Source organism: Panthera tigris, chromosome A3, assembly GCF_018350195.1.
Source record: "Panthera tigris isolate Pti1 chromosome A3, P.tigris_Pti1_mat1.1, whole genome shotgun sequence".
Taxonomy (NCBI): domain Eukaryota; kingdom Metazoa; phylum Chordata; class Mammalia; order Carnivora; family Felidae; genus Panthera; species Panthera tigris.
The window spans coordinates 82,247,607-82,261,189 of record NC_056662.1 but is presented as its reverse complement, the minus strand read 5'-3'; the positions used below and the strand labels follow the sequence as shown (position 1 = coordinate 82,261,189).

At 38.6% G+C, this 13,583-nt stretch overlaps 1 protein-coding gene across 1 annotated transcript in view; it reads right to left on the bottom strand.

Annotated features, from left to right (window-relative positions):
- Positions 1-1,400: 1,400 nt before the first annotated feature.
- The window catches only part of ACTR2 (actin related protein 2), a 38,748-nt gene continuing 26,565 nt past the window's right edge, over positions 1,401-13,583 (bottom strand). Inside the window, exons 7-9 of the mRNA XM_007075343.3 lie at positions 12,003-12,148; positions 8,475-8,607; positions 1,401-4,460 (exon numbers count right to left, since the gene is read on the bottom strand). Coding sequence (XP_007075405.1) covers positions 4,290-4,460; positions 8,475-8,607; positions 12,003-12,148 — 450 coding nt within the window. The 3' untranslated portion in view covers positions 1,401-4,289. The remainder of the gene's footprint in view (positions 4,461-8,474; positions 8,608-12,002; positions 12,149-13,583) is intronic.

Sequence of the window (13,583 nt, the reverse complement as noted above, 5' to 3'; positions counted from 1 at the left end):
GCATTCAAATATTTATAATTACTTTCTTGGTGCACAGAACTCTGAATTCTTGAGAGTTAGGGCCCTCTTTTCCAAACCCACATTCAAGGAACAGCAAAGAGGCTTGGGAGAGTATCCTTTCCACTAATCTTTAAAACAAAGCATCCACCAGGCAAAAGCTCAACTTGATGTTAATGGCCGGAGGCAGTGTTCTTGGGAGTCTACCTGGGGCTTAAAAACCAGACTTTACGAACCTTGTGACTGCTTTTCCTGCATGTCCCAAACCCAAACCTTTTGGCTGATACATGTAAGCATAGTTACAGTACTAATGCTTCTACTTCAAGGAAAATTATTTGCAGTCCTTCCCAGTCTTTTTCCTCTAGTGGCTGGGGAGGAACTGAGGCTAGATATGAGACAGGACACGAACTGTTCTCCTAAAGAATCATTTGGATTCCCCCTACCCAGATAGAGATTTTACATCTAACACAACATGAGATGCTTATGATAGGTGCAAATAACACAAAAGAACACGTTTTACACAACACAAAGTAAAATACTTATAATAGGCACAAAGCATTTTTTTTTGTCACTGCCATGGTGCAGATGATTTAAACAAAAGTAACTATGGTTTAATAGCTTCTTTCTCCCTAACTTCAGATGTTATTTAAACAATGAAGAGCAAGATGCTTTAGGAGGTTTTTAAAATACTTACTACAAAAATCGGTGGAATTTATACAACAGCTGCCTTATTTACAGCCCCAACACGAGTTTTTCTATTCTATAGCTAAGGTTACTTACAATATAGTGGTTAAAGTCAGCAATTTGGCCTTTACAAGGTATTCAAGCTTTTAATAGGTCAATTTGAGCTGGAGGAAAAAAGTGAGCCTACAAATACTCTGGGTATTGTGGGTAGTTGGTCAATTAGTCCAAGATTAGATTACGTGTTAAATATTGAGCTAAAATAATTCCTTGAGCTTCTGGTTCACTGTCGTTGGGTGCCCTTACTAATGGTTCTAAAGTTAGTGCAGTTCCACACGTAATTATACAGTGGTCAAAGTTTATGGGCGAAGAAAAACAAACGAAGAGCATTAAAACACTCATTCTATCACCAAGGAGACCAAGGAGCAGTGCCCAGTAACTTCTTCCTCTGTAACACACGGGGACGGCTGTCACATTATTCTGGCAACTAAGAGCTTGGTAAGACACCAGAGGCAAACCTCAGGAAGTCCTGGGGGAACGTGGCCATGAAGGGAGCAATGAAATCCAAGCGTACAAGTTCATGAAGAAGGATAAACAAAAATTCTATCAGCTACTCCTCAGCCCCTACCCTCAAAGACAAGTATGAAAGTAAAGGAAGGTGAGTTTTTAAAAAGTTCACCCTTTAGTTGTGTTAAAAATAATATGCCAAAAGTCTGCAAATGAGCTAAAAGGTCTTTGAAAAGGGTCAAGTTACATATATATCTGTCTAGCTTTCCTAATACTGCAAAAGCCACCTTAAGTCTTTCAGGAAACAAAACAGTTTGCTTGCGGAGGGAGGGGGGACCCTCTAATACAGCTGTACCTGTAATTTGCTCTTACTGCTAGTTTTTTCCTTTCCTTATTTAAAATCACACCAAAGATAAAGACGTTTTTTAGCCAAATAAAAACACAACATTGAATGGAACTTGGCCTAACAACTAGCATGGAATTGTCAATCCATCTTGCATTAGCAAAAATGAAAACATGAATAAAAATACGAAAATGAAACTAAAGAGAAAAATGTTAACAGGCAAAACCAAGATAAAATTCAAATTTACTTTCAAAAATCTGATTTTATTTTCTGAATCAAAAAGAAGTGTATTCACGTTAAATGTAGAATGTTTAACTCTCCATTGATCTCGCAAAACACTTTCCAGATATTGTTAACAGTGCTCAGAACTGTGTAAAAGTCAACATCCAATACCATGTTTTAAAGAAAGAAGTTTAAATGTAGGACTTATTTCTAAGAAACCCTTCTCAAAGGTCAAGGCATTGGCAATTCTAATTTAATAAGAAATTTTAATCATTATTGGAAATTTAAGTGACAATGGCTCTCAAGAGCTAAAAATCAGATCTCTTTTAAAACAGAAAATATGTTAGTTTGAGGGACTCCCACCTGACAACTCCAGTCAAACCTAATATTTCAACTACCCCCCAAATAACTAAATACATTATTTTGCCTTGGAATAGGAAAATTAGAAAATGGAATTTTAAAATTATACTATATATATAAATACACCATTTTAACTGTCCTGTTTGCTAGCAGAATACTGAAATTAAAACCAAATTCTACATTCAAGGGGCAAATGATAAATGCTCTCTCATTGTTGTAAGAGTCCATCCTTGTCCTTGTTGTTTTCTACCCCCATATATTAAAATCACGACCAAAGGCCAAGAGTTCATCCAATTTACCTGAAATGAACAGCTGGTAGGTACTGGTCCTACATGTGTGTCCTTTAACAAGTCCAGGACTCAAAAGGCTAGGGGGAGTTCGAACATGATTTAGGAACACTTGAGAATTCCAAAATGACTGACACCCATGTCCCTAAAATCTAGTACACTTTATTCATAGGCTATTCACGTGTACTGAGGCATGTCCAGCATGCAGGTTAACTTCTTTTACTTGTTCAAAGTGAGGTAAAACAGACAAAAAATACTTAATATGAACAGAAGCTGCATTATTAAAACTAACCTTCTTTTGCTGCTTATTTCATGTAAACTGACTTTTAAGTTTTTTCACAAAAAAAGTCTTAAAGCCAATAATTTTTCCAAATGTAGTCACCTAAAAACTAAGCTTCCTCTTTCAAAGCCATTATTAGTAAAGAATATTTTGAAATGAAGGAAAACATTTTTCCCCCAGAATCTGCATTTTGTACTTAGCATGATAGAGTTTCTTATTCCTTTATTTTTCAAATTTAGAAAGAATTCAAATCTGAGTACTATTTGATATTTTTTTCAGATACAAAGCAGTACCAACAGATTCATAAATATGATTTTCTGACACAGAAAAGTCTGCTACCACTTACAAAATACCAACAATTCTTCTTTCAGGCATAAGACGACTGAGACTTACTAGTTATGATTCCTTTTTCAGCACAAATACAGATTTAAATCTTGATTTTTTTTTTGCCAACAACATTTTAAGTAGTCAAATTATACTCCACTTCCAGACTGCAAATTAAAATAATAAAAAGACTAATGAAAATTACCCAACTGGCAACAAGTCCCATATTTCAATGTTATTTTTAACCCCCAAATTGTAACCTACCGCCAGTAATTATTTATATGTGTCTACTTCTTCTTATTAAATCAGCACTGGTCAGTTATGTCAAAGAGTAACTGTAAGAATGGTACTTGGCACTGGAGTACCTTAATGCTTCTGGTATAGAAAGAAGCATTCTTAAGCACTTTTCTAATCTGTACTTGGAATTTCCAAAAGCATTTTTAAATTGTCAATTGTCCACTGATAGATTCTAGGGAGTCTATTCCCAGCTAACATGGTTGATTTCAAAAATAAAAATTCAAAAAAAATCGCTAAGCCACATGGTAATGGAGTATTACACTTGCTCTTTACATCAAATGGAAACAGTTCTAGGCAGACCAAAAGTCGAAGAAAACCTGCCAAATCAAAGGACTGGAAATAGATTTCATCTTACATACCTCAGAGCAGAGAAGCTCAAAAATTAAAAAGTCCAAAGACCACCCCTTCCCCCCACGCAAAATCCCATCCCAAACACTTTAATTCTGAGCCTAACATTTCCCTACAATGTTAATTCCAGAAGCTTTAAGGTACTTAAACTGTGCAGTAACTGTTGAAAGCACCACACCACAGAGGAAATGCCATAAAGGGTTCAGCAGCTGCCCACCCATCCCTTACCACCCCCACCCCAATAATATGTAAAAGCTCCTGTTAAAGTTTTTTTCTTATGCTAATAAAGGCATACCACCTAGTGTGCTAAAGACTAAAACTAGCAGCATTAGAGCAGTAAAGTGAAAATAGGAAGCCGACAGGAATGATCTAAATGCCTACTTAGAAGAAACAAAGCAGCAGACAGGGGGACCCTTTGCCCTCTCGTTGTGTTTGTAGGGAAGTGGCTGAATTAAACAGATTTACCCACTTCAACAAAAATTTAACAAAGCTTCCCCCAAGACACCAGAATAAAACCTGACCTTTCCAGTCAAAGGGCACAGAGAGGACTCTTCCACGTCCTGGAGTTGAACGAGTTCAAAGATTGGCAAAAAGGAAAAAAGAAAGCATTAGGGGTGTGATGCGAGCAAGCTCTGGAGTGAGTTTATCGAACAGTCACACCAAGTTTCTCCAGCACACGGACACCCTTTTCTTGGTATTCTTGTCGGGTCATCCAGAAGTTGTCTTTGTCTTTCATGATATCTGCCAGAACTGCACCACCCAGGAACACCATGTGCTTTCTGCGCGGTGGATCTTCGATACGGATCTTAAATTTCTAAAGGAGAAAGAGGGGATCACAAAGTGTCACTCGTGCATAATGCTTTCTGCTTTATGACAATGACTGTTCATACATTCTCCTGTTGAATTCTCACAACAGTCCTGTGAGGTAAGCAGGACGGTGCGATTTGGTATCTGAGGTACAGAGATATTTTTTGTAATCTGCCAAAAGCTCACAACTAGGAGATCACACATCCACCCCAGAGTGCTTAGAGCAGTCCTGATTTACACTCGTTGCCGCATCACTATTAACAACGCCCTCTGTCACTCTCAGAAGTGTCTTGATTTGGACAACAAATTCCACGATCAGCCTACTGACAGAGCCCAAGTACCACAGTCCTGATTGTGGCAGGTTTTCCCATCAACTGGTGATGACCACATGAGCAAACCATTTAGCCAGATGTCAAGTCAAGAGTTTGGGTAAGAGGACTTCTATGGTTTCTTCAAGGTCTAACGCCTCTGATTGCAGTCCCATGTAAGAGTAAGACCGAAATTCTTTTCTTATAAGCAAAGCTCACTTTCTATTGCTTCAAATTGAAATGAAACGTTCTCAAAATAAACAAGACCAAGTATAGTCAAATAAACCTTGGGGATGCTGGAAAAAATCAAAACAGTAACCAAAATTAAAGTGGGAAAAGTTTTATAATCTTTAGCCACTATTGACTGCCTAATAAAAATACACCTCAATCTGTGTGATCAGTCCACGCTTCAAAGAGAAACCTTAAAATGCCATGGTTTAATTTACTGTGCCACAAATCCTGCAAGACTCCAAGTAAACTATGTCATGTTAAGTTGTCTTCACGTCACATAAATGGAACTGTGAGATCTGATAGTATATGACACATAAAAACACCAGTTTACTTACATAAAAAAAAGGGGGGGCCTGGCTGTGTTCCAATAAAACTTTATTTATAAAAACAGCCAGAAGTGAAATTAGTCAGAGAAAGACAAATATCATACGACTTCACTCATACGAGGACTTTAAGATACAAAACAGCTGAACATAAGGGAAGGGAAGCAAAAATAATATAAAAACAGGGAGGGGGACAAAACATAAGAGACTCTTAAATATGGAGAACAAACAGAAGGTTACTGGAGGGGGTGTGGGAGGGGGGATGGGCTAAATGGGTAAGGGGTACTAAGGAATCTGCTCCTGAAATCACTGTTGCACTATATGCTAACTAACTTGGATGTAAACTAAAAAAATAATGGCCCCTCAAGACCCTGCTGCCCCTGCAGCTCTCTCAACTGGCTGCTGGTTTCCTCACACGACCACCTTCCTAACCTTGGAGGTTCTGATCAACTGTTGCTCTTCACTGCTGCGCGTCTCTCCCTCCTCCCTACAACTCCAAAGTTGAAGCTCATTCTATCAGACCATTCCATCCACCACTCCTCCTTGCCAAGTCACCTACAGGACCCCCAGGTTTCTTCCTCTCATCCCTGCTCCTACTGCGCATGGGGGTACGCTCTCACCACCATTTCCTGGTGTTATCCTTAGTGACTTTGTCCTCTGCCTCTCAAAACACCGACTTGGGTGTTCAACTCTCTACTTTGTAGCTGCCCTCAAGGAACTGAACACAACAGGTGAGAAACTCAAAAGTGTTGGTTTGACTGCATCGCTTACCTTACTTGAGCCCCTCAGTGTAGCACGGCAACCCCATTACATGTCTTCTCTCTTCTCTCCAACACAACCATTTCACACCTCCTCCTCCATTTCATAAACCTCCGTCTCCTGTCTCCTCCCTCTGAGCCTGCGAATGCATCCTTTTACATCCTTCTTTCTTCCTCCCTCCCCCAACAATCTATTCACACCAGACTTAGTGATTCTTTTTTAAAAACAAAAAAACAACTTGAACTCACGAGCCTGAGATCAGACCTGAGCTATCAAGAGTTAGACACTTAACCGACTGAGTGAGCCACCCAGGCAAACCCAGGCTCTGTGATTCTTTAAAAGCAAGTCAGATCCGGGGCACCTGGGTGGCTGAGTCGGTTAAGCATCTGACTTCAGCTCAGGTCATGATCTTGTGGTCCGCTGAGTTCAAGCCCCACATTAGGCTCTGTGCTGACAACTCAGAGCCTGGAACCTGCTTCAGATTCTGTGTCTTCCTCTCTCTCTGCCCCTCTCCCGCTTGCACTTTATCCCTCTCTCTCAAAAATAAATAACCATTAAAAACAAAACAAAAAAAAGAAGTCAGATCTTATCACTTCTCTGCTCAAAACCCTCCCAAGGCTTTCTATCTCATTAGGACTAAAGCTAAATCCTTTACTGTGTCTGAAAAAGACCTACATCCTGACAACCCAGGGCTTTGGCACTTGGTATTCCTGCCTAGAAGATTCTTCCCGCAGGTAGTCACATGGCTCACCCGCTCACTCCGTTCTCTGCTCAGAACTGATCTCATCAGAGTCTTTCCCTGACCACACAACACGAACGATCAAGCCATCTCCCCAATCACTACCACTTACTAGCCCCTGACCTCACTTTAGTTTTCTTCACAGTGCTTATTACTATTGAAGTATTATTCATAGAATAAAAGCAGTGATTTTGTTTCTATTTACCACTGTTTTGATTGTTCTAGCACCTAAGACAAGTGTTTAACACCCAGAAGGATGTCAAGAAATTTTTGCTGAATAAGGAAATAATCACCTGAGGCTAATTTTAAATTGTATGTATAACTCAATAAAATCAGACAAATAAGCGGAGTACTTAGACAACATGGCTCCTTTTGAGTCTTTTAATTTGTTTAATGTATGTGAGTCCGTACTCAATTTAATTTCCACAATTCGAGTCACAGATGTGACATTAGTATCTCCAAAACACAAGTCCTCTGTAATATGTAATCTCATTATCTAACAGCCAATCAAAGTTGTTGGGACAAAGAGAAGAACTCAGAACTGAATGACTTCTGGCTGAATGCAGAGTAAACGTACTGTACTTCACACACTCCAGTGTTTGTAGAAGAAAAATCAATCCCAAATAACCATCAAGTATTACATACTAGTTTAAAAATCTCTCTCTATTCTACACATCAACAACTACCAATTTAAGTCTGTTTCAAGAGCCAGGATAGCTGGGGAGACAAAATATTTGACACATGGTGTTTTACAATCTGATTAGGGAGATAAGACATATGCAAAAAACAGCCAGAAAAATAGCCTAGAATCAGAAATGAGACAGTCCAAGGGTAGCACTGAAGGCTGGTTACATATCCAAAAAGGTAAAAAAAAAAAACACAAACTCAAAACCCCCAAAGAGGCATTTCTCTCTCCATAGTACAGCAGTCCCCTCTTATCTGCGGTTTTGTCTTCTGTGGTTTGCTACCCATGGTCTGGAAGCAGATGATCCTCTCTCTGACGTATCACTACATTCACAAGGCCTACGTAGAACACCTCGCTTGATCTCCTCACGCAGGCAATTTGTCATCTCACATCATCACAGAAGAGTGAGTATAGTACAAGAAGATATTTTGAGAGAGAGACCACATTCCTATAACTTTTATTCCAGTATATTGTTATAACTGTCCTATTTTTGACCGTCGTTTTTTACTGTGCCTAATTTAGAAAGTAAACTTTATCACAGGCATTCACGTATAGGAAAAAATCGTATACGTGGGATCCAGTACTATCTGCGGTTTTAGGCGTCCACTGGGGCCTTCAAACGTATCCCCCGCAGAAAAGGGGGACTCCTATAAGGCAGGTTCTTCCCGTGCATTTAGAGGCACCCTGACTCCAGGCTGTTACAGATGAATCAGAACATTTGGCCCTGGATCTCACTGCTTCCAGCCACTGACTCAGAGGTGACCAGGTAGGTGAGGTGACCAGGTGGCACAAGCATTCTGAAAGAGAGTTTACCTCGAACCATTCACTTCCTCTTATCTCTTCAAGGCTGCAAGTGACTGTATTAATAATTAGTTTAGGAAGACTTCATGCTCCCTCTGGTGGTTGTCAAGATTCACAAGCTACTTTACAGGGTTTTAAAAGTATGTTAACAGCTGGATTATTGATTGATACTTACAGAAAGTTTTTCCACATCTCCCTTTAAAACTCGTTCTAAGTAAAGCTGTTTAAGTTCTCGTTCCAACCGTGACGGCAGTCCAGGGTACATAGTAGAACCTCCAGAAAGCACAATGTGCTTATAGAATTCGGATCTAGAAGGATACAAAAGGTATTCATTTAGGGTTTCTGATGAGGAAAATAGTCTCTCAGAGCTCCTTTTTGTCTGTCAGCTTCAGGGGACTGCTGGGAGAATTAAATAAAATCCAACATGGAAATCACAGGGCTGAATGTTTGCTATTAATACTGTTATAACAAACCCTCTCTACATGTAAAATAATTATAATTTTAACGAGAATACTTCTAAAGCACTTGACACAGGTTCCTGCAAATGTAACTGAACCTTTTAATAACGACCATAGTTTACATTACAAACTTCCATATTCGGACTGTGTTATCACAGTGCTTCCCCGGAGCCACTGTGTGATGTGGTTGTTTACTATAATTAACCATTTTCTACTATGATTTCAGTTCTTGCTTTTCAATGTTTACATTTGCCTTTTGTAGTTTTCCCTTTTGTTCCTTTGCCTTGAGACTGTCCGCTGTTATTTCTGGTTAGACTGATGTGTTTTGCTTCATATAGCAGTCCTCTCTTCCTTGAATATGCTGCTCTTATCATACCGATAATCAAATCTAAAATAACTGCTATGTACTAAAAGTGATTTAACCGAGTGAGGGTCTGAGGAACTCTTTTCATTGTAAAGTTAGTTCAGGAGCTGAGTCACATTTATTTTGGCCTCATTCAAACTGGCTTCTAGGTTCTCAGTGGAAGAAATTCTCAATTTGTTAACCCCAGCTTCTAGAAGAGCAGTATTTTCTATCTACCTGCAGAAGTATGCACGTGAACGTAGCCTATGCCAAGCAGTTAAGGTGACATGTACCCACTAGTGTTTACATGAACACTTTCAAAATGCAGAACACACAACAGCTGAGTTGTGCCACTTCCTAATGCCAGCTCCGTTGAAAGGGTACCGAACCTGAGTCCAGGGCTTCAGGCATGCCAACGCCTGACTCACCACTGAGAGGCATGCACTTTTAAATGCAATTTTACTATCAGTGATCATTAAATCAAGGGACAAAAGCGTCTACCTAATCCCTACTAAGAGAATTTACTCCCTACTCCAAGTCTAGATTTCTGATCGTCTTCCATCAAATTTATAGCTTGTTATAAGCCAACTGCGATTTTTATTAATTTCCTTTATTATCCTGCTCCTCAGCCATCCCACAAAAATTAGTTTGGTGGTTATTTAATGCTGAGTTAAAAAGACAAGTAAGCAAACACCTGCTTTACAAAATGCTTCTGAGTGAATTCCTCTATAACCTAGCTATATAGGAGGGCTTTCCAAATATGACTCAAATCAATTCTAGATGCAATATAAGATATGAATTTATTTAATAACTACGTAAAAACAAATTTCTGCATAGCCAAAAACACCATAAGCAAGAGACAAGTGGAAAATTAGGAGAAGTATCTGCAATAGATCACAGAACTAGCTATAATAGCAAAAGAACTTTTAAAACGTGAGGGGAAAATATTACAAAAATTCCATACACGAAGAAGCAAAAGCCATGAATAACAACAGTCCTAAACAAAGAAAAACATGCTCAACTCCACTCTTAAGGAAAATACAAATTAAAACTACACTGAGGTATCATTTACACTCACCAGACTGGCATAAAAGTTAAAAAGTCACCACACTGTGAACAAGCTGTGGGGACACAGGTGCCCTCACCTGTTGCTGGTGGGAAGGAGAAAGGTACAACCCGCACAGTGAGGAACTGAGCAGTAACAAAACTACATGCATTTATTTACCTTTTGGCCCAACAACTCCCCCTCTAGAAATTTTTTCAGAATGTTCATGCCCAACAATACAAAAATAAAGCGTACACAAGGTTATTAATTGCAGCATTATTTGCACAAATACTGGAATCTACCTAAATAACCAAGATTCACGGAATAAACGGATATGTATACACTAGAAAAAGGAAGATGATCCCTAGGAAGTGGTACAGGATTGTTCAGGGCATACTAAGTGAAAGAAGGGCAAAAAAGCATTTTTACTATGCTCCCTTTTGTGTAAGAAAAAATAAACATAGAAAGGATAAACCTGAAACTAATGAGACCATTTACCTATAAGAGGGAGGGGGACTAGGGTGGAGAACAAGGGGCAGGGAGAGTAATAATACTTCAAAGAATACTTTTTGTATAGTTTTGACTATATGGTAATGCTTCACCTACAAAATTAAAGAAAGGCCAGGAATATCCTGTGCCACAAAACACAATGTGCTCAAAAAGATAACAGCACATCAAAGGACGCAAGACCCTGTTTGAAGGGGCTCTGGCCAAATCAGGAACAATTTGAGCATTAAAATAAATAAAAATGGTAATGAATTATAATCCACTGTACAAAATCATGAGTCCATGCTGATAACAAATAAAACAAGGAAAAGTGCTTCCTTATGCTAGAATGTCAACTAATACATATAAAAGGAATGACAGAATTAGGAAATCACCTTTTTGCAACCACAACAAAAATGCATTTAGGCATTTTAGCATCAATAGATGCTAAAAGGGGTGGGGGGCAGAGTTTAATGAGGAACAGGAGATCAAGACAGTCTCAAAGTATTTTCCCACAAATTACTTAGAAACTAAGAAAGAAAAACTACAAAAACTAAACAGGAAACTTCATTAAGAGCTTAATACTAACATCACCAATAAGGAAACAACAGATCTCATATCTGGATGTGGCACCCTGAGAAGGACTCATCACTTAAGTAGTATTCTAGTCCCAAATGCATAACCTGAATCTATTCATGAGAAAAAATTCAAACTCAAGTTGAGAAAAGTTTTCTAAAATAATTGGCCTGTACTCTAAAAAGATGTCAATGTCATGAAAGACTGAAGAACTGTGCCCAAGAGACATGACAACTACATACCCTGTGTGATCCTCAACTTGATAATCTCCTGGGGAAAAGAAAAACTATATAAAGGGCATTATTGGGACAGTAGATGAAAGTGACAAATGTATGGCACATGACAGTGTATCAGTTATCAATCTCCTGAGCTCAATAACTGCACTGTGGCTATAGAAGAGAATACCTCTGTTCTCAGGAAATAAAAAGAGAATATTAAGGAGTAGAGAGGACTTATACATTCAACATACTCTCAAATGGCTCAAGAAAAAAGAGAGAATGACAGAAAGAACATGAAGAATGTTAAACTTAGTAGAATGCAAAACTGAAAAAAGAGTATACATGAGTTATCTGTATTATTCCTGAAAGTTTTCCTTAAGTTTTAAACTATGAAAAAAAATTTTTAAGTGGTTTCTGAGGCATAATGATATATATTCAACACCCAGTGCCACCCTCAAAAAATTATTTTGCCTTACCTGTTCAAAAACATGAGTGAGCTAATAGACAACTTGGCCATTTTAACTACACACATTCCATCTACTGATAAATAACTTGGAAGCCATCATTTATAATGTACCTGGTATCAATGTCAGCTGCCTGGATTGTGTTAAAAAGCAATTCAGCAACACCCACGCCCTCAACATTGATCAAGTGAGGCTGAAATAAAGCTTCTGGTGCTTCAAATCTCTCTCCCCCAACTTTGATAATGCGGCCATCTGGGAGCTAGAAACCAAGAATAACCAGGTATTAGTCAGCAAAACGTTATTAAAAAATTTCCCAGTGTTCTCTAGAACACTATTAAACACATCTGTTCTATAACCAAAATCATTACCAGCAACATATTATTCCCACAATAAATTCTTGAAAAAGAAAAAAGGTAAAATAAAATATATTTAGATAGCTGTTCTGCTTTTCAATGCAGAACATGCCATCACACCATGCTCCAACACAGCAGGAATTTCTTGGAACAACCACCAAGGCACGAGTGCATTACGTTCCTTTGCTGTGTGCAGCTAAGCATAAAAAGGAAATGTTCATAAACCACTGCATTTGGATTACTGCTGGTGTCAATGCTGCTTCTCTATTGTAACACATCTGTGATTTTATGTATATTTTTACCATGTGGCATAGACACATATAGTTAAAAATGTTAATTTCTTTCACCAAATAATTATACCGTGAAACGTTACTATTTTGCCATCAAAACACTTTATATATCATGTGTAAAGCTTCTGTCAAATCATTTAATCCAAAAAATGTGTTTTTTTAGTTTATTTATTTTTGAGAGAGAGAGCATGGTTAAGGGGGGAGGGGCACAGAGAGAGAGAGAGAGAGAGAGAGAGAGAGAGAGAATCCCAAGCAGGTTCCATGGGATCCCATGAACCATGAGACCACGGCCTAAGCCAAAACCAAGAGTTAAATGCTCAACTGACTGAGCCACCTAGTCACCCCTAGACTACTTTTATTAAGCAATTCTGTGTCCTATTTACTAGACCCTGTTAATAAATTTTATTTTATTTATTTGTTTGTTTGTTTATGAGGGAGAGAGAAGGAGAGAGAGTGCAGAGCCCGGTGTGGGGCTCAAGCTCATCTGACACGGGACTCAAGCTCACCAACTGTGAGATCATGACCTGAGCCGAAGTCAGATGCTTAAACGACCGAGCAGGCACCCTTAAAACATTTTTTTTTACATTTTATTTTTAAGTAATCTCTACACCTACATGGGGCTTGAACTCACAACCCTGAGATTAAGAGTTGCATGCTCTACCTACCGAGCCAGTCAGGCTCCCCTCTAGCCCCCATTAAATTTTAAATAATGGATAAACATAATTTTAATTTAAGCAAATAAGATTTAAACAACAGGTCTGACATCATTACAACATAACCTTGTATAGAAAACTCTTAAGTCACATCATGTTTAACTAAATGAGAAATGTTAAGTAAAAATTTCCTCTATTTATTTTTAAAATTTTTATTTTTTAGTAAACTCTATGCCCAGTGTGTCGCATGAACGCATGACCTCAACATTAGCAGACAGATTACTCCACTGACTGAACCAGCCAGGTGCCCCCCCAAAACACCCTCTCTTAATGTCTACTTATTTTTTTTAGAGAGAGAGACAGACAGACAGACAGAGGCAGAGTGTGAGTGGGGGAAA